At 50.0% G+C, this 27,365-nt stretch overlaps 2 protein-coding genes and 1 non-coding gene across 3 annotated transcripts in view; 1 reads left to right on the top strand and 2 right to left on the bottom strand.

Moving 5' to 3' along the window:
• SLC33A2 (solute carrier family 33 member 2) overlaps positions 1-9,295 on the bottom strand; it is a 33,276-nt gene extending 23,981 nt beyond the window's left edge. The window contains exon 1 of the mRNA XM_078861978.1: positions 9,256-9,295. The gene's annotated coding sequence lies outside the window, so the exon portion shown is untranslated. The remainder of the gene's footprint in view (positions 1-9,255) is intronic.
• On the top strand, positions 6,288-23,619 carry LOC144935390 (guanine nucleotide-binding protein G(q) subunit alpha-like). The gene is made up of 8 exons (XM_078861979.1): positions 6,288-6,344; positions 12,937-13,462; positions 17,568-17,752; positions 18,439-18,593; positions 19,058-19,186; positions 19,655-19,784; positions 21,980-22,133; positions 22,688-23,619. Exons 2-8 carry the CDS (start codon positions 13,345-13,347, stop codon positions 22,876-22,878), a joined length of 1,062 nt encoding a protein of 353 aa, XP_078718105.1. The 5' UTR covers positions 6,288-6,344; positions 12,937-13,344; the 3' UTR covers positions 22,879-23,619.
• TRNAD-GUC (transfer RNA aspartic acid (anticodon GUC)) lies at positions 8,648-8,719 on the bottom strand. The gene has a single exon. It is a non-coding gene; the product is annotated as a tRNA-Asp (tRNA).
• Positions 23,620-27,365: the final 3,746 nt, after the last annotated feature.

Raw genomic sequence — 27,365 nt, 5'->3', positions numbered from 1 at the left:
TGTCAGTCGATGTGTGTGTGTGTTAATCTACATGTGTGTATCTAAAGTAGATGTCTGTGTGTCACAGTACATATGTCTATGTGTGTGTAGGGCAATGTGTGTGTCAGTCTATGTATGTGTGTGTTAGTCCATGTGTGTGTGTCTTAGTCAATATGTGTGTGTGTAAGTACATGTGTGTTTACGTCAATGTGTGTGCGAGTCCACGTATGTATGTGTGTGAGTCGTTGTATGTGTGTCAGTCTATGTATGTGTGTGTAACTCCATGTGTGTGTATCTAAAGTGCATGTCTATGCGTGTGTCAGTCCATATGTGTGTGTGTGTAAGTCCATGTGTTTGTGTGTGTCAGTCGATATGTCTGTGTGTGTCAGTCCATGCGCGTCTGTGTTAGTCGCTTTGTGTGCATGGCTCCATGTCAGTCAGTGTAAGTCCATTTCTTTGCGTGTCTGTAGGTCCATGTGTGCGTGTGAGTGAATGTATGTGCTTTATTGACCTGCTCAAGGCCTATGATGCCATCAGTAGGCCTGGCCTCTGGGTTGTTTTTCATGCTTTCGGAGTCCCTCAAACTTTGCTCACGATCCTTAAGGACCTTCATGATGGTGAGCGGCCCCGCGTCAAACTACGTGGCCGTCAGTCAGAGCCATTCCCTCTACACCTTGGGGTGTGACAGGGATGTCCTCTGGCTCCACATTATTTAACATATCTTTTGACCACGTAGTTCGTGAAGCCTTCAATGGCTGTACCCGATGAATTACCATATGGTGCAGATACAATGGGAGGCTGATCGATGCCCGGTGCGGTCAACGGATGCCTCCCTATTGCTCAACCATGTTATGTATGCCGATGCTCTGGTGATTGCTGCTCACTGCTGCTGAACCTGGAGCTTGCCACTAAGAGGTGGGGCCTTACCATCAGCCCCACCAAAACTAAGCACCTGCCTGGGTATTTTGTACCATCGAACAATCCACCCCCACAGCTCACAATTCGTGATGCGCCAGTTGTGGAGAGATTGCCGAGATTCCCATACCTGCCCAGTGTGCTCATGACCGGCTCCGGTTTAACTGCATAGGTCTCACTTCAAATCCGTTGAGCGCCATTATCTTTTCATCGGCTGCGTTACGCTGTGTGGAAGCTACCTGGTCTGTCGCTCCGCACGAAGCTTCAGGTCTTCTCGGCCATGGTAATTCCCTCCCTTCTATACGCTTGCGAAACGTGCATTCCCCTAATGGAACATCTTCGCCGGTTAGAAACATTTAGGCTGGCCTGATAACGATCCATCCTGGGTTTAACCATATATGTGTGTGTGTGCGTCTAAGTCGATGTGTTTCTATGTGTGTGGGTCAATGTCTGTGTGTAAGTCCATGTGTGTGTCTGCCTTTTTCGCCCGAGCAACGCCGGGTACTTACCACTAGTATTTAATATTCCCCTTATATATAAGATTTCTAAAAGTTCAAACATGTCCCGTAACTGACTGGCATATATATATTTTTAGGTACAGGCAAATGGGCAATATTGGCAATACATGTTGAAGAACATTGTGAAAATAAATACCTTCCACAACCAGTTTATTTTACAACTTTGGATTGCTGCAAGTTGCCCAAGTCGCAGCATACCATGTTTATGACTCTTAAGAATCAGTGTCAATGTCAAAAATTCCAAAAGCCAAACTAAACAAACTCGAACATCTAGGAACAGCAAGAGAAACGTCCACAAACATCCTCCATGGCTACCTTGTTTTCCCACGATGCTGTCTACATATTTTTCACCTTGCAAAAAAAATTGTTATGGAAAATCATTTTTGTATGCGAGAAAAGTCTTGTTTTGGTTTGCAATGGCCTTTAAATGGTAAACATTTGTCTTATTTTATCTTGTTCAATGGAAACATTGAATAAGGATTTAGCTTTTCCATGACAAACACGACAATGCCCTTGTCTGTTCATGCATGTGGCATTATCTGTGCAAGTGTTTAAACTACGATTAAGACCACCTAATGGTGTTTCCAAAGGACACCATCTGTTAGACACAATGGGATGCACAAATCGCACGAAACGTTAACGTCCAGCCTCTTTAAAACGCTGAAAATCATCTTTTACGGTTTATGGAAGTTAGTTATTCCACATCTGAAAGCCACACTTTGTTTTGAAATGTGCTTTATTTATTTTCCAACGGTTACATTGTGTCTATTTGTAGGTCAAACAGGAGGGGATGCGCGTAAGAGCAGTTGCTTTGGTGCTTAGCATACTGGCATCAATCATGTTCTGTTGATACCTGGCTTGACAAACAATACCAAGATAGGCAATCCGTCAACCAGGAACCTAATGCCAGCACACGGTTATACGTCCCCATAATGTGTGAGAATACAGGTCCTATCATCAACACTGAAAACCCAGCTGTCCGAGTATAACATCTGTGGCACTGCATTTATTGAGCACCTCCTCGAGCCAAGTCAATGGTGAAATGGATGATGCTCATCTGCATTTTAGAAGCCCTGAACCAGTAGTGTAAATTCCACCGTTCTTATAGCAGGGGGCCTTTCTCCCCATTGGTTAAACAATGTTGACTTACAACGAAGTGGTGCTTTAGACTCTGTCGGTATGATATGCTGAGTCAAAAAAGCAACTTTAATTTCAACTCACAACCTCCTAATTGTGAGACATGAATGCTAAGCATGGCCACGTACATTCGACTGTTCAGCAACAACAACTGTTTATTGGTCTGACCTAAGCTGAATTTAACTCATCGCATTGCATTGTTGGTAAAGGAAGAATACAACTTAGAAGATAATCTTATCTGTAATTGACCACCTTGCAAAGTGAGACCTGGGACATTACCTCGCAAAGTTCTACCCATATGGGTTTGATGGCATTGAGTGGTTGAACAAGGACATCTCCTTCCTGCACAGTTGGTGGACTTGAGCAATTCGACTTTTGACAGGTCCGTTATGCCACATGCTAGTTAAATGAAAGGTCAACTTGAGCTAAAAATCTACTAAATTTTCGTCATTTTATCGCCGTATAAAATATATTTTCCTTTTAAAAATATATAAAATTATAAGTTGTATGAGCATGTGTCAATAATAAAATGCTCTCCAACTATACACGAAGTCACAATGAACTCTCTAATTCACCGGGGTTATGTGCATGGAAATTGAACTTTTCCATCACTTATCTGTATCATTATTATGACTGGGATGAGATCATTATTTGGCATGTCACTCGCATACGATATTTACCTTAATAAGCCAGAGTCTTCAAAATGTTAGCCTCCATTCCTAGGAAGTTCTGAATTAATCTGCAAACTGATTAGGTGCGGGTGGCACACCTACTGCACAGAGGTCACGCGGGTCTCCACAGCAAGTTCCACTCAAAAACAGTCTTTAGTCCAGATTGGGTGTTTTGGGGAAATTACCATTTGCCAGAAACCTATTAAGGCAGGTACCACACAGACAAAGTCCGGTGGGGCTAGAATCACGGCCCAGCCGTTTTCGTTTTCTAAATAAAATAGACTCTGGTCACGCTTTATGAGCTATTCATAGGCAGTGGCAAGTGTCGTGTTTTTACTGCTAAGGCAACGCAACATTTCATACACACAGACGCTAAGAATGATCAGATAACAGCACACGTGTGCGCACACACCTTACAAGCAAACACCCATACTGTACACATGCAAGCACACATAAACAAACACCGTTATGCACACACTCGTCCATAAACAGCTCTTGCTTGTCACAGCTTTGGTGCAGTAATTGTTTGTTGAACTTTATACGGTGACGTGGCTTTATGGCCAATGCCATGGGAATGTTGCTCCAAACACCCATCTCTTCACAAACAACAGTCAACGAAGGTCATTGCAATTACACCAAAAGATTCTCAGGATCTCTGACATCACTTTTACACTGCCGCCCTTTGATATTTTACACAAACGATCGACAACAATGAAAATATACTTAAATAGCAAGTGCTGTATTGTTTTTAATCAAATGCAGCATTTTTTGAGAAATAAATGCAAATATCAGTGCGAGGAACCAGTAAACTTGATAAAGAAAAAAGGTTTTATCAAGTTAAAAGTGCCTCTCGACTCAAATGGCGAAAACATAGGATGATCACTGTTTACTTAACAAAATATAATACTTTTATTAGTCCTGGAGTGATAATTGGCTGATTAAATTCTACCCCCCCCACAACCTCCCTTGAATTGGATTTGACCTTGAAGGTCAGACATCGACCGTGCAACAACTTTGGGATCTAGCGGAAGGAACCAGTGAGGAGCAATGGCATCGGCCTCAATGATCTGTCAATGTTTACATTGACCGTAATACACTTATTTACGCGACACGCTATTAATTAATGCCGCATTGTTTAGTTGTTGTACAGATACACCAGCACGCGTGTACTCGATGCCACGGTGATGAAACGAGAAGAAAAACGAATCTCCAGAGGTGGCTCTGAGTCAGCCATAGAAATTGCATGTTTTCACATCAGGAGCCAGTCTATATACCATCCCACTCCTGACATCCCACAAAATTGTACTCATCATGGGACCTCTTTTGCCAGTACCAAAATAGAATAATCAAACAAACACAGCTGTGTTTGTTTCACCTGATGGTGGTTGCTTGTGTTGTGATCGAAACGTCGTGATCTATTAATTTTCTGTCTACGTGACTTTACCGAAAGAACCAAAGAGGATACTCTGATAATAGATGCATTGTCCTTGAAACTGATTGGTCCACACCAGAGACATCTTTCTTTCTTTTCTTAAAGAACGCTGTCTCTGGTGTGGACCAATCAGTTTAATAACAGAAAGAAAGCCGTCTCTGGTGTGGACCAATCAGTTTCAAGGACAATGCATATATTATCAGAGTATGTTTTCTTTTGCATTCTGACCACAAGCATTGTGGTTAATGCAGACATGATTCCTTGTAAAAGGTTTCAGTTTGGCAAGGGAGGTCCCATGATATAGTCTCATTTGGTTTATGTAAAGTTAAAATTACCAAATTTGTATTGTTATGCTCAATTTAACTTAGAATAATTTGAATAAGTGTTCGTCATGTCATATATAGTATTCCCTAGTTATTCACAAACTTTCTATTCGCGATTTTGGCTATCCACGAATTGCATCTGAAACTCTGCAACGACTGCATCTAGAGATAGAAAGAGAATTATGAGATAAAGTGACGAGATAAAGTGATGAGAGAGAATGTGATGCGAGAAAGTGATGAGATTATTATGATAATGTTCATGTATTTAATAGCTTATATATAAATTAATTTAATGCAATTCATTAAACAGATATGTTTTCGTAGGCCAATATCATTATCTGGGAAATGTTCTATTCACGAGCACCTCCGGAACATATCCCTCGCGAATCATGAGGGGATACTGTATGCGTGGTGCGGCATGATAGCTGTAAAATAAATTGTATTGTTCCTCTTCTGTGAGCATTACCTATCACCAAAGCTGTGGGAATTAGAAAAATAAACATTGCCGTGTGAATATAAATTTGTCTAACCAAGCAATGGACCATGTTTTTGGTAATTTTCTCACGTAGGCAAAATGACAAAAAATAATTTTAAGCACCATAACTGCAAAGTTCATGAAAACACAAAAACATGCCCCTGCACAGTGTTTGGCCCTTTTGCATTTGATCATGGAAACATACATTAATTGCACTGCACCCAACGTTTGATACATTTCCATAACAAGACATTGGGTTGGATGACACAGCTTTGCTCAGCTATCGAACACTGATAGTGCCACGGTAGTGGAGAGAGGGAAACAATATGTCAAAAAGATAACTTGTTCTGAGTTAAATTTTGTCTGGAACTCAAAAGAGTTTCTAAGGCTTGGGGAAGCTGTTTCACTCAGTGAGTTTTGACAAATCGCCAGGGTGCGTCACTTGGTTGGTTTTTGCCATTTCAAACAAGATGCCAATAAAGGGTATCATTGCAACAATAAATGCATGCTACCATGTGATACGATAAGGCAACTTTGACACATGGCCTATGGTAGCACTCGTAGTAAGGGTGGTGGCTTTTATTAAAGGTTTCTTCAGCTTCAGATTGAAATGCTAATGTCAACATTTTCCCATCTGATAGTATATTCACATGATTACAAAGATTCCCCCGTGTAGTCTAAACAGACTATAGGAGCACGTACTGTTAGCTAGTACCAATGAAGGCCGGCACAGCACATGAGGGGGTGGGTGACCAGCACCACGCACGGCTGCCTTTGTCTCCCTTTTGGTGATGTTTACACATCGCACCAGGAACTCATTTGAGGTTGACTCAACCTCGGGGAGACCCAAGCCTGGTTCAGATGTGTCGACCGTGAGCCGGAAATTGAATCCCGGTTAGTAGCGCAGCACACTAACTGCTACACCACCGCTCCCCACACGATTACACAAACACATGCATACATACACATGCGCACACATCTCCGTAATGCACGTTAAGACTGCACTAGTTTGGGGCATGTGCAGTTAATGAAAACCTATGGCACATCCACACTTCACTGCAAATATTCACAAAGCTCGTGCATATGTTACCATCTTGCCACTGTGGCGAGATGTTAACTACCTTGCCTGGTATACAGGAGGTTATGGGTTTGATTTTGACCCTGACACCTGTGTAGTGGGTCACTCAGAGACACACTTGTCATAGAAGGCATACACGTTAATTCTACACTTTCCACAGTATAGGGCATAACTATATATGGGTCAGGACAGCCGGCACACTGCCTGACCCAACACCGACGAGGAGGATGAAGACTTCGTGGACGACGGCTCCATTCCCAAACCGCAGCAGCCCCGACCTAGCGTCGGGGCCTCCCTTTTATCCTCCCCAGTGTGGCCTGGCTCCGCCCTCAGCCACACCCCCTTCTGGAACCTACCAGAAGGTTCGGGGCTCTCCCCACGTGTCCCCTCTGTCACCTTTACCCTACATCTGTGCCTGTCACGTGCCCTACTGGCAGACTGGCCACTGTATCCTCAAATGCCCTTCACTGCCAGCAGCCGGCGATTCGTGCTGCAGTGGCACACTTCACCTGCCCTGCTGGTAGACCGGGCTATTACATCCACGATCCTGCTCTCTACAAGTAACCAGTGCTACGCGCCGTAGTGACCCATTCTATGTCACTACACCTGTATATTTGGAGTTTCCATGTTCTCCCAGTGGTCCGCTAGTACCTAATAAATGAAACTGATGCTGGGGGTGGAGGGGTGATTCATGTCAGTCACGGCCCCGAACCGCCGAGTAGCTGCCTACCGCCCCCTGGTGGAGCGCACGCGACCCTGCTCCCTCTCGGGCGTGCACTGCCAGCCACGCGTTCCACACAACCCAACATCGTCATCATCAGCTTACCTGTCCTCTCCTCCACGTGGCAACGTGAACAACAAGCTGACTCAAGTCAGACGAGTCATGGTTTTTGTATTTGAGCGTTGTGGATATTCAGATAAAATGTTTCTTCACGAAGTCGTGATATCGTCGAGTGCATAATAATGTAAAAGAATATTCTTAGGTTTTTTCGGTAAAGTCACGTAGGTAAAACATCAAAATTAATGAAAATAAAATAAAACAAAAATCACGACGTTTCGGAGGCAACACAAGTCTCCGTCATCAGGTGGGACCGTCACAGCCGAATTAGCTGCATCAAGTGAGGCAATGATTCAAGAAGTAATCCCTTATAAGCAAGTTGAAGGGGGGAGGAGAGGGGGGGGGCTCATCAGAATGTGGTAGCCAATGAAAAAACAATGGACTACGGCTTGGACGAGGTTGCTGCTGTACACGCCAACACAATGGACAGAGAGGGGGGAGGGGAGGTCTGATACACATGATAGACAAAAGAACGAAAATGCCCATGTTTATACCAATGCTGGCTGAACAATGAAGAGAGCACTGCCAAAAAATAACTGGGGATGTTAACACTCGGTAAAGTAAAGTAAAATAGTGCCTGTCAGATAAGATGGTCCAAAAAAGTGTAATTAAGTCTTTTTTGCGTGGTTGATAACATCTTTCCAATGATTACCAAGTTAGTACGTTAGTTAGTACGTTAGTAATCATTGGAAAGATGTTATCAACCACGCAAAAAAGACTTAATTACACTTTTTTGGACCATCTTATCTGACAGGCACTATTTTACTTTACTTTACCGAGTGTTAACATCCCCAGTTATTTTTTGGCAGTGCTCTCTTCATTGTTCAGCCAGCATTGGTATAAACATGGGCATTTTCGTTCTTTTGTCTATCATGTGTATCAGACCTCCCCTCCCCCCTCTCTGTCCATTGTGTTGGCGTGTACAGCAGCAACCTCGTCCAAGCCGTAGTCCATTGTTTTTTCATTGGCTACCACATTCTGATGAGCTCCCCCCCCCTCTCCTCCCCCCTTCAACTTGCTTATAAGGGATTACTTCTTGAATCATTGCCTCACTTGATGCAGCTAATTCGGCTGTGACGGTCCCACCTGATGACGGAGACTTGTGTTGCCTCCGAAACGTCGTGATTTTTGTTTTATTTTATTTTCATTAATTTTAATGTTTTACCTACGTGACTTTACCGAAAAAACCTAAGAATATGATTCCTTGCAGTCACGAAAGCTTCAAATCTAGAATGTAAAAGAAATGCATTTGTCGAAATAAAACAAAAAAAATCAACAGCCCTCCCCGTCGGGGAATTGAACCCCGGTCTCCCGCGTGACAGGCGGGGATACTGACCACTATACTAACGAGGAACTGGCGAAAACCACGCACCGGCTCGTCCTCTTTAAATGTTCCCTCCAGACACGGCATCAATTATTTTACTGGCAAATTACTGTATTAAAGACGTTGAGACGCGCCACACCGTGACATTCGTGTCATAATAATATACGCAGCGTATACAAATATAACATTTCGGCCGAACACAATTCCCTCCGTACTAATACAAATACCCAAGCCATTGTACAACGGGGCAAGAGCACGTGGCTGAGAATCCATGGGAGGCCCCGCGCGCCGTGGCTCCGTGAGGGACGTTTCGTGGCATTAGTTGTGGTTCAAACGGGCGACGTTTGGCTTTTTGTAGCGCCACCATTTCACTGCGCGGAAACGACGCTGCCGGCTGCCTGTCACCCACGTAGACTCCCCTCCCCGTCGCGGTCGTGAACCCCAGGCCATGAGCGCGACCATGAAACCTGACCGTGGCCTCAATACAAATCTGACATTCAAACGTTGCGAGGTCACGCCACGTGTGCAGCCACCGCCCGCGAGCGGCCCACTGCCGTTTACTCACGAGCGAGAGGAGACGCCGGTTTCGCTCAGATGCTGACCCCCCTCCACAGACGGCAAACTTGGTAGCGCCCACACCGTGATTGGTCAAACCCGAATTTCAAGTATGGGGATAAACCATTTGATCATTTTTGCTAGGGGTGTTTTGACAGTCAATGAATTTCCATTTGCTTGGTGGCGTCAACAGTAGCATTCTCTGTCCACTGCTAGATGCTCGACGTCGCTGTTAAAAGTTCAAACGTGTTTAAGTGATGAAAAAAATACATTGATAACATTGTTGGGTTCGACCGGAAATAACACTGCAAGAATGATCTGGCCAACATTTTCTGTCGTGATGCCCTCCCACCACCCGACGCAGCCAAACAAAATTGAATTCTCCCGCGTTGTGCAAGCGATATTGTCTGGAGCTGTCAGAGACAATGCCCAACAACACAAACAAATGTCGGGTGGTGGGAGGGTCTCATGGCACAAATGTGAAACCGTAAAAAAAAAAGTTTAATAACGAAGGTTTTGTAATATTTATTGGCTTCCAAAACAGACGTGTTACGACAAATGCATATGAAATTAGACAATATCCCCCGCGGGTTCTCTTGCACAAACACCCACGCCCCATACTCTACACTGTAGCTCGTTTTAAATGATTTAATCGCCGGCCGTGATCTATCCACCGCTGGATGAAGGCCTCCCCAAGTCGTCTCCATCAGGGAGCTGCGATGTGACGTGGGACACAGCTCCTCCTGCGCGCCACGTGCAGCTTGGGAATTGGTTGTGCTCGTGTGATTTGAACTTACGTGCAGTGTAAATGTGTCGCTAATTGATTGTAAATGTTGTGGATTTGCTCTCCAACACACCGGTGTGCTGTACTAGTGACGACTTGGCCACGTTCTGTTTACGTGGTGAACCCTTCCCAATTGGCTGTGTCGGGTGGTGGCGGGTTTAACGACACATTAGTATATTTATGCGATCGAAACCAACACAACCTACATTATGGATGATATTGGTCGCGAAAGCCTAGGTGTTAAACTTATATACGGCACTTTATCAATGTTATTTATTCAGTGATTTGCTCACTTTTCCTATACTCTGCACTGGGATCGCGTTTTTGTAATGTTTGTTGCAACTTTCTGACCCGCCCCAACTGTGAAAAGAGCTTCATAGCTCATCGGATTTCTCCACGATAAATACAGATTCCTATTTTAACACAGGTGATATTGCTCCATATACAGTATTATAACTTCTTATTATATGGCGCTGCGATGACCTTGACCCATAGGAGACCTCCACCTCTAGCCTCAGTCCGCGCTCGGGGAGACGGTGCGGAGTGACCCAGGGACGCCGTAGTCCAAATAAAGAACTCTGACCAACAGCAGATGGGAGCCCGGGGAGGGGGGGGGGCGGTGAGGGGGTGGTGAGCTGAACCCCCTCGGGTCTCCCGTGACCCACACGCGTGCGGCGCCGCGTGAGACGGACGCCGCCTCGCGTCTGCGACTCCGGGGCGTGGCGCGGTCAGCTCCGCCACGCTCGACACCCCACGCGCCCCCCCCCCCCCACTGTGCGTTTTTGTTTTTTACGAAGTCAAAGTCGTCTCGTGAGGAATGCGACGATAGTCAGTTCATCCGCTGGACGAGCCGAAGGCTTCGCTCGCACGATTTCTCCGCCGCCTCGAAACACCCAAAGTGGGGAGACGTTGACAACGATTACGTGGGGTTTTTTGCCTTTATTATTATCACTTTTTAATTTTTATTGTAAATTTTTTATTTTCTATCTACGTGACCAAGACTATCACGATGACGCACCGTCGCGTGCGCACGCGCGCCCATGCGGTCGCATCCGTCTCGCCCGCGGGCGGGGCCCCTTCTCGGACGCTTTCCGTCGTCCCGTGGATGCCGCTCCGTGCCACGCTCAGCGGAAATCATCACGAAGTGAATCTCGTGGCCCGTAAGCGTGAGATAGAGGGAGGGTCATTGCCGCTTCGATCGGCAGTGTCACCAGCCCGACTCTGCTGACGAGACGCCGTGTGTCGAAACTGGTCCTTGCCAATCAACAAGTGACGCCATCACATCTGGCCCTCTATTTAAGGGATGAAACACGAGGAGGGTTTCTCCACAAATCTGTCTGCTGTCCGCCTGATGATGCCGGTTGTAATTACTGGCGAAACGTCGTACTCGGATTGTAAATGTTGTGGATTTGCTCTCCAACACGCCGGTGGTGCTGTACTAGTGACGAATTGGCCACGTTCTGTTTACTAAATTGGCTGTGTCGGGTGGTGGCCGGTTTAACGACACATGCATATTTACGCGATCTATCCCAAAACACCTCTATCATGAAAAACATTTGGCTGTTCGCCTGCATTGATTCAAGCGAGCCTGACTTTGCTGATCCGGACACGTGCGTTTCAAAACCGGTCCAGACGCTTTGCTTGTCTTCAACCAATGCTGCTGAGCTTCATGCGCTCCCCGGAGGCCGATGGGATGCAGGGTGTACAGTTCTAGATTTGAAGTTTTCGTGACTGCGAGGGTCCATACTCTTCGTTGTTTTCGGTAAAGTCACGTAGGTAAAAAATAGAAAATAAATGAAAATTGTATTTGTTTTCATTTTATTTATTTTTATATTTTTTACCTACGGAGACTTTACCGAAAAAACCAAGGAGTAGGCTGTACAGTGTCACGAACATTCCGACACAACAACAAAAAAGCGGATAAGCGAAGGAGGAGAGCGAATCTGCGCGCTCATCTATTTTGTGTTGTTAATATCCTCCACAAAGACGCGAGTGATTATGGGCGAGTTACGAGCATCACCACCGCCGCGTCTCGCAGCGCAGAGGGGAGGGCGTGAACCCGGCCAGACCGGTCCACTCGCATTGCCCAGGCACGACAGTGAGTGAAGAACGAGGAATGATGAGGATGCGGATGGCTGTCATGACCATTACATTCATGGCGCTGCAACGGGAACCTCCCCGCCACCCCCATCCATAATACGGGTGGAGCCGGGAACCAATCACACGAGTTTCCCGTGCGGTGTGTGCACATCGACGCAATGGGGAGACAAAGGCGGCGGGGTGTAATGCTGACCCACGGCACCTCCACCACCACCACCCACCTGTCACGCCATTTCTGACTATATTAAAAACAAAAGTGCTCGCCAACAGCACAGGTCGCAGCCGCCCGTTTTGAAAAGTCTCCGCGGGCGGGAGTCTCTTTAATACCTGGAATGCGTGATCTTCACCTGGATCAACCCGCGCGTGGGAGGGGTGGAGGGGAAAGGGCGAGGGGGGGGAACCACCTGAGCCGCATTCCTGGGGCGGCTGGGCCAGGGTGTCCAACCAACCCGCAAGCCCCTCCGCTGTGACCCCCCCCCCCGCATTCGAGGAACCGGGCGCTTCCTCCTCCTCCTCTGCGTGGCTGCTGCTCAGGCAGCGCAGCGAGCCACGCCGCGCCGCGTCCACACGCACAGTCACCACTCACCACTCACGCGACCACCACACGCACGGTCACCACTCACGCGACCACCACCGCCGCCGCCGCCGCTTCTCCGCGAGTATTGGTTACAACTGCTGTTGCTTTTGTACTCACTGTTCATACTAATACTACTGCTGTTGTTACTGATTCTGTTGGTGCTACTCCTTCTGGTACTACGACCAATACTACTACTGTTATTTTCACTGTTGCGACTGCTGTCACTGCAGTCACTGCTCCGACTGTTTGCTACTGCTGCCAACACGACGACCCGTGCGTGCTGTGTTGCTGTTGGTGGTGGTGGTGATGGTCGTGGCTCTGTCGGTGGCGGGGGTTCAGGCGTCGCGATGAGCGCCCTCCCGTCCAGTCGCGATTGAGGCTCCGCGAGCCTCCCACTCCCCACGGCCTCTGAAATCCACCCGAGAGCAACTCCACCAACTCCACCAACTCCACCACCAACTCCACCACCAACGACAACGACGACGACTTCAACAGTTGTGGGCAGATTGAGTCAAGACTCAAGACTCGCCGAGCTGTAGGGATTGTTTACAAGTAGCTGTTTGGATTTGTAGAGACCGGTTAGCGTTTTTTGTTATTATTTTTGTTATTATTTGTGTTGTTATTTTTGGTCGTATTAAATGGCGTGCTGCCAAAGCCCACAGCAGAAGGAACAGAAGGTAATCAATGACCTCATCGAAGATCAGATTCGCAAGTCCAAGTCCAGGAGGCATCTAGAGTTAAAGCTGCTGCTTCTGGGTGAGTGGGACACGAGGAGACACGGGAGGGGAGACACGGGGGAGGGACACGGAGGGATAACGAGAGGACACAGTGAGACACGGGGCGGGACAGGGGAGGAAGCGGAGGGTCGGGAAAAGAGAGAGACGGGAAGACGTCGGGACACGGGGAGGCAGTGGGACACGGAAGAACAGAGGGAGACGGGGGGACGCAAATTAAATGCCCACGTAGGGGGCTCGTTGTCGATGCACGGGAGTGACACTTTGATTATTATGCGTATTAGTGAACGAAGCTACATAACCTTGAACAACTCACCACCAGCCTCTCTGCGTTTAAGTTGTGTTCGTAAACGGCCTCCCCGTGTTCCCGTTTCCCTCCCCGCGTCTCCCCGTTTCGCGCCCCGACGACTCCGCGCGCTTCACCGCGCGTCTTCGGCCACCCCCTGGTCCCCCCTCCCCTACCCAGGAAGGGGCCGCGCCCGCGTTGAGCCATGCAACTAACTTAAATTATGATTTCATCAGGTGAGGCCCACCAAAATATATCGCTCTTTTTTTAAGAACCCACCTAGCCAGAAATTATAGCTCAACGAAATGGCTTATGTGGACATTTATAGCAGCCAAATACTCTTAAACGCGTGTTTCTAAATGTGGAGGGGGGAAACCGGACGACCCGGTGAAAAATCCACGCGACCAAAGGGAGAACACGCAAACTCCAAACATGAAGGCGTCAGGGGAGGGATCCAACCCACCTCCTTTATACCAGGTGAGGTAGTTAACATTTTGCCAATTAACATCGGCCCAGCGCCTTCTTCCTCCCGGCCCTCACTCCAGCTGCTGTCCCGCCGACTCTCTCCTTCTGTACGCTGCGAGTCTTTTATACCCCATCCAATTAAGTACCCCCCCCCCTCTTTCTTTCTTCCTCCTCTGATTCCCGGGTGGACCCCAATAATTGCCTCGTCACACAATCATCGCCCCCTTCTCTCTTGAGCCACCAATCCGTCTCCACTCTGATTGTCGAAATGAAGAGCCGTGAACAGAGGAGCCAGGTCGTGTGGATAGCGTCTTACGAGTCGATTACTCGGACGACACTAACCCGGCTTCTCTCTACCTTCTATCTATAACCTGTGCCCAGCTCTCCTCTCCCTCCTTGCCTCCCCCTTTCTTCCTTCTCACGCTCCGCCCACGTACCCCTGGGGTTGAGCTCCTGAATCAGCAGTGGTTCTGCTGTATCTGTTCCGCCTGATGATGGTTGCTTGCGTTGCGATCGAAACGTCGTGATTTATTTTATTTTTACCTACGCGACTTTACCGAAAGAACCAAATGTTGCGTTAGAGGGGAGTTGAGCACTGCACTCTGCTGATAGTGATAAAGCAGATAAGTGCATGTTCTCCACATGAATCGTTCAAATTGTGATACAAGCATGCAGCTTGCTTTAGATATTCACAAAGGTGAATGTTTTCAGAGACAAAAGTGAGCCACTTGACAATTCAAGTTTGGCAGCCATTTTTAAAGATGTCTGCCAATTTCTATTTTCGCTGCAGAAATTAACGAAAATAATTGCCCAGTTTGGATGATTTGAGTGTCCATTTCTGTATTCATGAGCATGCAGTATCTGACTATACAATGCATCCAACTTCTCAGACAGTCTGTATGCATCACTTCACGACATTGTGGTGGGAACAGGTGAAAAAGAGTGAATGACATTGCCCTACCAGGGCACGGTGGAGACATTGCCGCTGTGAAACTCAGCATGGCGGGGTTCAGTGCCAGCTCAGGTGTTTGTTCCCAGCACGCAGTTGTCATTTAGTGTTCCTTCGGACACCTTTCCCGGGCAGACGCCTCAGCCAGTGGCATAACTACATTATCAGCTCAGGGGGTGCGGTACTCGGTCAAGTGTGGCCACTTTATTTGATGTCTCGCACGGTCGCACCTAGGCTATATGTCGCTGCTCCTCTTGACTAATCTCATCCATGATAATTTTCATAAAAATACATTTAAATCGCGTTTGAACTTTTCTTTGTTTATTTACACGGTCGAACACATGTCTCATGGTGGTTGTCAAGGGGACCCCGACTCGTAGCTTTGGCCACCAGGGGGCAAGGCACCCCCTTCCCCCATGCTCGTTATCATTTGAGGCCAAGTCACTTCTGAAAAAAAGCTATATAGCTCAGGGGTTCTTACTACCTTGTAAAAAAAAAAAGTTAGTTATGCTACTGGCCTCAGTCGATTGCACCAGAGCCCTGCACACCATCATCAAAGGCCGACCGCGGGACTGGTGGAGCCGACCTTGGGGCAGACTACGGTTGACATGGACGTGCGTCACTGTTGAGGATCACGCCAAACACCGTGGTCTCGAACTGTGCTCAGCATGGCAGCGGTGCTCAGGATACGGGGGTTGCTTGGCGGCGTCTCTGGGGGACTGCTACACTCCAACCAGGGGCAAGCCACTGATGGTGACATGCTACTTAATAAGCTCCATCATAGCGAGGTAACCACACCTGAATCGACAGGATGTGCCAGCGCAGGAAGGCCAAGCCAAGGAATGGTATGCGACATTTGTCCGATTCTCCTCTCCAATTGTTGAAACTGTTGGAGCAGCAGGGCCCCTAAAGGCGGTCCTTGTTCAAAGTGGACCCAAGGCATGCCCGCTGGGCGCTTTGGGTGGCAGATTTGTGTCAGAAAGGTGCCACGTGTTAAACAATAATAGACTGGACAAACGTCACGGTGCCTTGCGCTACCTTCTGGCGCCAGGACGACTCCCACAGGGTCCAATGTCCGCTTACCGTGGCAACGTTCTCGTCATTCGTCGTCCCCTCCAGCTGATGCGCGTTGATGTCCCTTGAGTAAACGTCGTCTCGGCGCATGTCGACGATGCGTTGTCGCTGCCACCGCTGACGTGGCCATATCAGAAGTTTATCGTCGATGACACGTTTACCGTTCGTCGAAAACACAAAATAAACGTGAACAGCCACTAACTCGTGACAAAGTGCGGCACTGTGCACGGCCGTTTGATGCAAATTCAAATGAAGCGTGTGCTAAGTTTGTTTGTGATAAATGTTCTCTAACCCACCAGAAAGTGAGTTTGAGAACAAAAGTCATTCTTGGCGTGCCTTCAAACTCGTATACGCCTGCCAATTGAATTTGTTTTGCTGTGTGGTGCAGGGCGTTAGCGACAAATTTGGCCAGATCGTTACGTTGATCATAATATTGTCTATGAAAATTCCCGCGTTAAGTCCATCGCCATTGTTGTTCATAATTCTAATCAATTACGGCCCCTTTGACAGTCCACTCCTGGATGAAGGCCTCCCCATGCCGTTCAGGGAGTTGCTTGACCATACTTCACTCCGCTGGTCACTGCGGGTTGGTGAAGGGCGGGTTGGAGGGGGCAGCGGGGGGTAGGGTAGAGGGATTGGCACGCGCCTATGTAATTACTACAGTGGTCGGGTTCAGAGAAATCGATGTTAGCCATGGCCGGGGAATCTAGCTCAGTTGATGATGTTTGTGACCACCAGGGTTGGAGGTCCTTGTTGTTGTTGTTATCGAGATTAATGTTATTTGGCGGAGAGGCTCTCTGGGAGAGCGGCGCCAGATGCCATGAGCTCGCGTTTCCCAGGCCACATTTCTCCAGAACCGAAAACTAAACCCAATTTCTGTGACACCCGAGGAGGCCGTGATGGTGGCGGTGATAGCAGTGGCGGTTGTGGTGGTGGTAGCTATGATGGTGATGGCCCATGGGGTCGTTGACTCCTGCTTCCAGCCATTACGTTAACAGAACTGTAGGCATAATCCGCGTGTTTTTGCGAGCACCTATTTACTCTGCGTGCCACCTTTTACACAAAAAATACACACGTGAACATGCTTGTCAGCCAGCACCAGGTCTAATCAGGACTGTAGAATACTGCAATGCAGTTCAACACGATGCCACCAGCTCACGATGCAAATCAATCCCTGCCACGTGAGACTGCAGGGCTGTGAGTGACGCTGCTGTGAGTGACGCTGCAGGGAGTGACGCTACTGGGAGTGACGCTGCAGGGCTGGGAGTGACGCTGCAGGGCTGTGACTATGACTGCAGGGCTCTGGTTGTGGCTGTGGAGCTGTCTTGAGGGTAGTCGCTGCCTCCTCCGCAGGCACGGGCGAGAGCGGCAAGAGCACCTTCATCAAGCAGATGCGCATCATCCACGGCTTGGGCTACACCGAGGAGGACCGGCGAAGCTTCGCCAAGCAGGTCCACCAGAACGTGCTGGCCAGCGTGCAGAGCCTGGCGCACGCCATGCACACCCTGGGCATTCCCTACGAGAAGGAGAGCAACCGGGTGAGGACCGTGCCCCGGTGCCGCCGGGCTGTATGTCGAACTTCTTTGGCACCGTACGTAGGCAACTGTACTAATTGGAGGTGTGACACCCGGCTCCACCCCAGCACCAACCGGCACTAACCAGCACCACCCCAGCACCAACCGGCACCAACCGGCTCCCTGCAACACGGGGATCTCGAGCACAACCCCCGCCCCAACCCCCTTCCCCCAGCACCTTCGTTTACATCAGCAGCATCTGAATGGCAGCACCACCCGGGATTGTCGTCGTCGCGTGTCCCCTTGCACCGTCCAGCACTCTGCGCCTCATGCTGGGCGGGTGCCGACGTGGCGTCGCGTGGTCGGTTATGCTCGTCCAGGACCACTCGCAGTCTGTGTGTGTGAGTGTCTGTCCCACAGGGGAGCGGTAGCGCAGTGGTTAGCGCCCTGTGTTACAAACCCAATGATCCAACTTCCAATTCCCGCTTAAGACTAATAACGGTCATGAATATCTGAACCAGTTGTGGACCTCGCCTGGGTCGACTCAAGCCTTCAAAATGTTTACCTGGTGGGGTGATTGACCCCGCTTCTACCCCAGGGGCCCTGACCCCGCTGTCCTCCCATGATGCTGACCCTGCTGTTCCCCCATGACCTTGACCCCATTGTTCACCCGGGGCCCGTTTGCTCCCCATCCTCCCCGCCACCACTAGGCGCAGGCACGCTTTGTCCAGGAGTTGGACTCCATGAAGATAAACAGCCTGAACGACCAGTGCGCTCGCGCCATCGCCAGCCTGTGGGCCGACGCCGGCATGAAGGCCTGCTACGAGCGCCGCCGGGAGTTCCAGATCAGCGACTCCACCAAATAGTGAGTGGGGCGGTCCCGCAGTCACGCGGCCTTCCGTGGCTTGGTGAGAGTTGGCCGCGTGGCCTCGCTGATCGAGAGCACCAAGCCGCCGCCTTTTGAGATCCCGTGTTTGCATCTGGGTTTCGGCCGCCTGTGAACAAACCGTGGGTCTTAAGCGCACAGAGTTGGTCGGAGCCTTGCACAACAAAATCATCACGTTCAATTTGGATCACTTAATTCAGCTAAGGAACAGCTCTGAAAAAAATGCAAGTCTGACTGTGATGCGACATGAATCTGCGGAAGAGTCACGTGAGAACATTTAGCGACCCCCTACTGTGGTCACATGTGGCGGTCAATCCCACGGAACTCAGGAGTAGTTCAGTGGCATCTGCTTCTGTGGACCGGTCTTCAACACGGAGCGCTCCTCTGCGAGAATTCCGGATCACGCGACCCTCCGAGTGACCCCGTCCCCTCCTCCGCCGCAGCTACCTGAACGACCTGAGCCGGCTGGTGTCCCCCGGCTACGTGCCCACCCAGCAGGACGTGCTGCGAGTCCGCGTGCCCACCACCGGCATCATCGAGTACCCCCTAACGCTCAACAAGATGGTCCTCAGGTGAGCAAGGATGCAAGCGATCAGGGTGTCGTGTCACAGAGTGGGAGGGGGGGCAGCTGAATTCAGCAGGTGGGGGGCAGCGGGTGAGCTGTAGTTCTATTTAGACTGCCGGTTGCTGGGGAAACCAATGAAGGAAGTTACTCAATGACGACCAGGGGACGAGAGGTGGTTTGCCATCTTGATTACAAAGATGTGCGACAGGATAAAGGAGCATTCATCCAGCAGTTGATTAACGACGATGATGGTGGAAATACATACTAAAATGGTGGTGTTGATGATGATGGCATGAATGATATTAAAGGAGTAGAATCACAGTGGCGCTGTGGCTAAGTAGTTGCCTAGACTGTACGTGACAAGCACTTTCCCCATCCACGAACTTCGACTCCTGACCTCTCATTTCTCTCGTCACCTCCTCCACCACCTCCCTCAACCCCCCCCCCACCGTCCTCGCCCTCCCCCCCGCTCCAGGATGGTGGACGTGGGGGGGCAGCGCTCCGAGCGCAGGAAGTGGATCCACTGCTTCGAGAACGTGGAGTCCGTCATGTTCCTGGCGGCACTCAGCGAGTACGACCAGGTGCTCATGGAGGAAGGCCACGTGGTGAGGCTCAGGGCCCCTTGCCGCACCCCTCTCACTTGCTCTTGTTGTCGTCGTCAGCCTCTAGCGGCAGCCGGGTAGTGGTCGCTACGCACGTGGCTGCCTGTAATCCAGCACTGCGGAGGCAGTGGCCAGGGTTGGTGGATCACCGCAGAGATGTCGTGACACTCCCCCGTACCGTGGCTCGCCAGGAGGAGGCGGCACAGCAAAGTGTGGACTACCGCTGTAATCTGTCCCATCTGTCAGGGGATAGAGCGTTGCCCCCTAGCACGCGTGCGTTTATCCGGGTCCTCCAGTTTCATCCCACACGTGTCAACACTCACGACTCATCAGCACAGCCATCATTGCCGACTCCTGCTGCTGCTGCCTGGTGGACCGCCCCTCCCTGCTCGCTGTGGGGGACAGTTGGCTCTGCCTAAGGGCGACAGTAGACCAATTTCTAAAGTCTCATTCTGTAAGTGGTGGGAAAGCCGCGAGACAAAGGAGTGCGTGCGGGCTAGGTGGGTCGAGACCGAGGGCGTTGGGTTCCCATGGCGACGCCTAATTATATCAAGCCATTGTGTGGCAGCGTGTCAACACGGCCCTGTAACCTGATGGCATTCTTACACATTCCACGTGTGTGGAGCAACGTGATTAGTGGTGGGGAGGGCATGGGGGTGGGGACCCCGAGCGAGCCTTCGGTCCGGTCACACTCAGGAATGGACCGGTCACAATTGGTCGATGAAGAATCAAGGTCCCGACTTGAAGCTTTCGTGACTGCAGGAATTCATATTCTTTGGGTCTTTCGGTAAGGTCACGTAGATAGGTTCAAAATTAATTAAAATAAACAAAAAATAACGACGTTTCGATCGCAACACAAACGATCACTTAGACCACAGGGTCTCACTTAGACTACAGGGCATCACTGAAGCTCCATTTAGAGAAGAGCTTAGGATATTGCGCACTTGAGTTGTGTTATGAAACTGCTGAAGCGTGGGGGTTCAGGCCGGGTCACTTGGCTCACGCCTCCAGTCGAGGCGACAGACATCACCACGCAGTCGATGCCCATCCATGTGGGTGGCTGTGTCTGGCACGCACAACCTCTTTCCTTGACGACATCGTTTAGAGTCGACTCACTCCTTCCAGCCGAGCACAAACCACGTGATCCACAGGTCGCCGGTTCGATCTCCCGGCACGGCAGCTCAAACAACGGAAACATTTATTTAAATCCCACCCGTTGCCTCTGTCCACCCCGCAGGCCGCGTGTGGTGGGGTAAAGTGTGGGTACTACCGAGATGTCTGGAAAGTGTGGAAGAGTAGGCCAAATACCCTCTCTAGGGGGACTCTCGAGGGCTCCCTCTCGTGGGGGCCTTACCACTCGGAGTGTGGTGAGCGAGCCATCGTAGAGCTGCGTGTTTACTGCGTGCACGGCAGGGTCCATCTCATGCCGTGTGTTACTCAAGAGATGCCACCCAACAGCTACTATTCGTTGACTATTCGTGTGCCAATTAACAGCTGGTCATCAGAATATCTTAAAAGAAAGTACTTCTCATCAGGCCCTATGGTGCAGTCCTAAACTCTTCTCCACTCTGGCCATTACTACGACTACCACTGTTTGTGTTTCACCAGGTAAGGCCCACTGAGCTGTACAGCTCTTTTTCAGAAGCGACCTGGCCACAAATAGTAGCTCAACAAAGTGGCTTATCATGTGGAAATTTATAGCAGCCAAACACTCTAAAGGCATGTTTCTAATTGTGGAGGGAAAAACCAGAGGACCTGGAGATAAATCCATGCGACCACAGGGAGAGACACACGCAAACTCCAAATATATAGACGTCAGGTTCGGGATCAAACCCACGACCTCCTGTATACCAGGCGAGGTAGTTAACATCTCCTAGCCACCGTGAAGAGGGGCCATTGCCCAAAACGTTCCCTGTTGCATATTTTATTTCCTCTTATGGCCACACGCACGGCGCTGTTGATGAGGAACGTGTTGAGTCGTCTTGTATATCGTGCGCCGCTGCTGCCAACGTAGCAGCAGCAGCATCATTACCATGTAAATTGTTTAACATCCATCAGCATGGTTCGCTATCGCTGTTAGACTTCGATTCTATCACTCCATTGTGTTGTCTAGTCAGCTCCAAACAACTAACGGGGTTAGTTGTGAGTCCTGGTGACCGAGCTGTGCTTTTACGTTTTTTATGTCATTGCATCGCCAGAACCGCATGCTGGAGAGCCTGGCGCTGTTCAGCACCATCCTGGAATGCCGGTGGTTCGAGGAATCCTCCATCATCCTCTTCCTGAACAAAAAGGACATCCTGGAGGAGAAGCTGCAAAATTCGAACCTCGCCGATTACTTCCCGGCCTACCGAGGTGCGAGCTCCGATGGCGGCACGCGGCGCTTCATGGGCGGCGGTGGCAATGTGAGGGCCCGGCGGCAGCGCACTCGCCGCTTGTCGCAGAGGTTCACGGTTCAAATTTGCATGGTTAATGCAGCGGCATCAACCATATGAATACGCGCTGTCTACCTTCGTAGTGGACAGCGTTATTTGAAACGAGCAGCCCCTTTTTGTGCCGGCGTCGCAGTCAAAGTTTGCACGATTTACTGCAAATGACTCAATTGGGATTGCACAGAGCAACGTCGCTCACTATTGGCAGGATATACCCGTCTGTGCGCCGTTGCACCTTCCTCCGCAATAGCCCCTCTAGTACACGAATACCATCAATACCAAATGTACTCAGCTATTATTATTGGTATTGTTAATTGGCAAACGGTGTGTGCGTCACCGTGCCTGGTTACGTGTGCGTGACCGTGCATGGTCACGTGTGCGTCACCGTGCCTGGTCACGTGTGCGTGACCATGCATGACTGCGTGTGACCGTGCATGACTGCGCGTGACCGTGCATGCGCCTCCGTGTGCGAGCCAGGCAAACCGAAGGATGCAAAGGCCGCCCAGCAGTTCATCCAAGAACTGTACCTCCAGGCCAACAAGAATAAGAGCAGGATCGTGTTCTCGCACTTCACGTGCGCCACGGACACCGACAACATCCGCATCGTGTTCACCGACGTGCGCCACACGGTGCTCAACGAGAACCTCAAAGTCCACAACCTCATCTAAGAAGCCTCGTCCCTCCGTCCCCCTCGCACACCGAGCGGCAGCTTCCGTCTGCTTGCAAGCGACGAGAGATGCCGACTCCCTGCCACGACCGCCACCAGCAGCGCCACCACCATTAACATCACCGCAGGCACTGCTGCCACTACAATAACCACCGACGACGCTACGCCACTACCACCGACATCATCCCCGCATCAGCACGCTGCATCAGCAGACACACCAGGGTGTCAGGACTGCCAGTAAACCTTTCCCATCGTCGCCAGCGCAAGCCATGTCCTGCGGAAGCAGAAGGCCACCGTAGATGGAAGAGACGCTGACGTGCAGCGTCTGTTTAGGATTTTGTGGCCAGTCGCACAGCAGCACAACTAAACTGAGTTCGCGGCTGCAAATGAATCCTCTCTATAGGATGAGCCGTCCTTTAATCAGTGATGAGCCAGGAACCCGCAAAGAAGACAGAAGGTCTCGAAGAACCCCGGATCTCCGTTTAAATACTGGGTATATTCTAGTTGTCATGTGAACACAGCGCACAGCACAATTTGATGTCGATGGGAACCCAAGCAGCCACCGTGGCCCACGCAGTCGTGAGGCCGTACTTCGCCATCGCGTGCCCTGACCTCCCCGGTCTAAACTCGGGGGCTGAGATGATGGCATGATCTATAAATTACACGTAATTTAAATATGCAACTTCATTACTTGTATAATTTGGTATCTAAATGACATGTCTCATTGTAATTAGCAACTTGTATCTAAATTGCACGCGATGCAGTTTAATCGGTTGTCTATATCTATGATGATACTCTACATTTTAAACGATGTACGGATACTATATTAGTAAAAAGTAGGGCAGCGGTTGTAGAATATGCAATAAACCAGCAGCAGTTTCTGAAGAACTGTATCGTAGTCTTCTTGAATTAGGTGACCATCACAATAAATGTGAGGAAATAAAACTACCAACAGCAGTGATGATGACGATGCAGTCATAGACGACTGTGGGCCAGCTACATCATCATTCGGACTTATCAGCACGGTATCGTTACCAATGCTCACTGCTGCAGAGTCTGCCTCTGCTAACCGTATATTTGGAGTCCCCACTTCCATTACATGACTCCAGTGGTCTGAACATTGAGGCACTCTCCCGGACGAAGTGGGAGTATCTCGCAAACATTATGAAAAGCCATAACATCGATGTTCTGACACTCCAAAAAACCCACGTCTGGGATGCCCTACATGCCAGTCACTACAACATCCATGGTACAACCTCACGACGAGCCACTACCACCCACAATGTGGCTTGGCCATATACGCGAAGAACGCCATCACAGACACTTAACTACTTTTTATATTTTACCAGGTAAGGCCCACTTAGCTATATAGCTCTTTTTCACAAACGACCTGGCCACAAATGATAGCTCAGTGACGTGGCTTATCATGTGGAAATGTATAGCAGCCAAATACTCTAAACGCATGGAACTGAAAAAGAAGTCACCAGCATCGAGATAGGGGAGCTGCACGTCACCAACCTAATTCAGAATGTCCAAAGCCAGCACTTCCAAGTGCACCGATCCCAGCCCTATACGCTCGTGACTTGTTGAGCTATTCATTCAATCAGACCGACGGCGAAGACCTCACTGACTGGATGTCTGCCGAAGATTGCACCTGGTTTTTGATCCCAAGCAGCAAGCAACATAGGCCCATCATCACCCACATCGGCATCGCAATCCCCATGATTCTGTCAAAACGGTAACCAAGGTGGGACCTGGTTACAGCTCACTAAGGAGGCTTTAGAAAGAGTGGTGAGTCAAATTGCTGTGACATCGGAATGATATCACCAATTTGTTGGCCTCCTGACTGCAGCTGCCAAGAAGAGCATCTCCCGAGGCTTCCGGAAAGATTGCACTCCCTGCTGGACAAAGGAGATCCAGGGCCTGCTCCGACAGTACAAGCAGTCAGGCAGCCTACAGGTAGCAAAGGCCCTGCTAGAGTCGTTAGACTCAGCCAGATGTCAGTGGTGTTTTGAGTGTGTTGAAGGCCCTGCATTTTACACACTTCAGCCGCCGTGCTTGGGCCCCACAACGACGCCTGGGTGCTGCTAATTCAATAGAATACTGAACTGCAAGAGTCCAGCCCAACTCTATAGCCTCCATACTAGTGGAGAACACAAAAGGACAGCTCGACAAAAACACCAAGTGAGAGATCCATCACCAATTACACCAGGTAATGGCCTAAATTTCCTCACAATGGAGAAAGGCAAGGCTGCTGGCAGAGATTGTATCCCCACTGAATTCTTCCATCACTTAGGCCCAAGGGGACTCCAATGGCAGGCAAAACTGTCCACTAACACCATGAAAAGTGGATACATACCAAAAGAAAGCATAGCGGGAGGCGATGGTCATTGCCATTCCCAAACTGGGCAAGCCGACCTGGGAAGTTATAGGCCAATATCGCTCCTATGCACGACCTATAAACTCCTGGAATGCATCATCCCCTGAAGAATCGGCCCCCTCGTCGAGTCAGCGATCCCTGAAGAACAAGCGGGATTCCGGCCTGGACGCAGCTGCTGTGATCAAGGCATGCGACGCACATCGAGGCTGGATTCCAGAAGAAAGCCAAACTGGCGCATCCTTCGTGGACTTGTCATCGCCCTACGACACAGTCTGGGTTAAGCGCTTGATGTTGAAACTCGCTTAGGACCATTCCCTGCCTCGAAACAAGACTCCTCATATGGATGATGCTTCACAATCGGCGACTGCGTGTTTCTATGGGCAACAATTTCAGCTCACAGCGGTTCCTCAACCATGGATTGCCACAAGGTTCGGTGCTCGCGCCAACGCTCTTCAATGGCGACACGAGTGACACGCCACCAACCGGGTCACGCAAATTACTACATGCGGATGACCTTCGCCTGGCAACGCAAGCAGCCACTTTCAACGACATCGAATCCACTCTGAACCAAGACCTAAACACAAAATGGAGGCTCAAGCCAAATCCCCACCACCTGAATAAGGTAGCCGCCACGACCAAAACAACGGTCAACCTGCTCCAGAAACTGGCAATCACAAGCTGGGGAGCATCAGCACCTTCAGTGCTCGGGACATCAACGATGGCCCTCGTGTACCCTGTAGCCGAGTGCTGCGCACCAGTTTGGACTAGAAGCAGTCACCACTCCACTTGTTGATGTCCAATTGAACACTGCAATGTGGTGTGTCACCGGAACCCTCGAGTCGACCCCAACACCCTGGCTGCCCGTGCTGTCACCAAATCTCTGTCCCACCCATCCGCCGCAACGCTGCAACCCTCCAGGAAGGCCTGAAAATCGAGGGAAGCAGTCGCCTTCCCATTCACCGGGACCTCAATAACGTCCCTCGGCATCGCTTGAAGTCACGCCAAGCGCTTTAGACCCACGCGCTGAACCTTCATCAATGTGAGCTCAACCCGATGAAGCGTGGGGAGCTGAATGGAGTTCAAAAGAACTCACAAACAAACACCACCTTGTGAAGACCCAACGCAGAAGATCCCTGGGTTCGATCTTCCACGAAGCTCATGGTCCACCATAAACCACATCCACTGCACAAACCAGGGCGGTAGATGTCAGTATTTGATGCACAAATGGAAAATTTAAACGCTCCAGCGTGCGACTGTGTTTCATCCAGAACAGACCGTAGTGCAACGTTTAACGACGCAATAGCAGATCCACAAATACGAAGGGGACTTCACAGCTGCTCCTGACGCGGTTGTGTGCCTCGATAACCACCTGCACGTGAAACTGCAGTTGTTGCTCTGCATCTGCATCAGCCGACTCAAGTGGTCTGTAATTTGATTGTAATTTGCCCATCTCTGAACACGACTCCAAACTACAGTGGCTCCAAAATAACCCCGCGGCTTCCATCGCTTCGCTCCAACCCTTACCCTGGCTCGCAAACAAACCATGGGCACAGCTCAACACTGCTATCCTGCTCCCCTCCCCGAGCTCTCTTTCCACGTCTCCCCCTGGACCTCTCCTCCACACTCCACACTCCGCTGACCACGGCAAACGTCCTACGGAGCGCCGTTTCTCTGATTCTCACTCAGCAGCAGCAGCCAAGCACCTTTAAGCAGCAGCAGCAGCAGCAGCTCCAGGCTCGCACCTGCCTAGGCTGGCGTACGAGGGGGGGACTTTGACCTCTGGATCTGCGCCTCTCGAGTTCTCGATCGAACAATGCATCCGATACGTGAAATATGCGTGCCTTGTAAATTGTGTGTGTTTTTTTTATTCTAATAAATGTTTACTGTGTTATCTCTGCGACGAGCTACAGGGTGGGTGAGCCTCGATGCCCCATGTGCTAGGCGCACACCGCACGATTTTGCGACCATCGACGTGACCGGACAACACCGTCGCTGACAGTGGTCACCTCCCGGCCCCGGAGTTGACGTTTCTGTGCACCCTGGGGAGCGGTGGCGGAGTGGTTAGCGCACTGCGCTACGAACCCAGCGACCCGAGTTCGATTCCCGCA

Source organism: Lampetra fluviatilis, chromosome 13 (assembly GCF_964198595.1).
Source record: "Lampetra fluviatilis chromosome 13, kcLamFluv1.1, whole genome shotgun sequence".
Taxonomy (NCBI): domain Eukaryota; kingdom Metazoa; phylum Chordata; class Hyperoartia; order Petromyzontiformes; family Petromyzontidae; genus Lampetra; species Lampetra fluviatilis.
The sequence above is the reverse complement of the archived record's forward strand: the minus strand, read 5'-3'. Positions and strand labels throughout refer to the sequence as shown.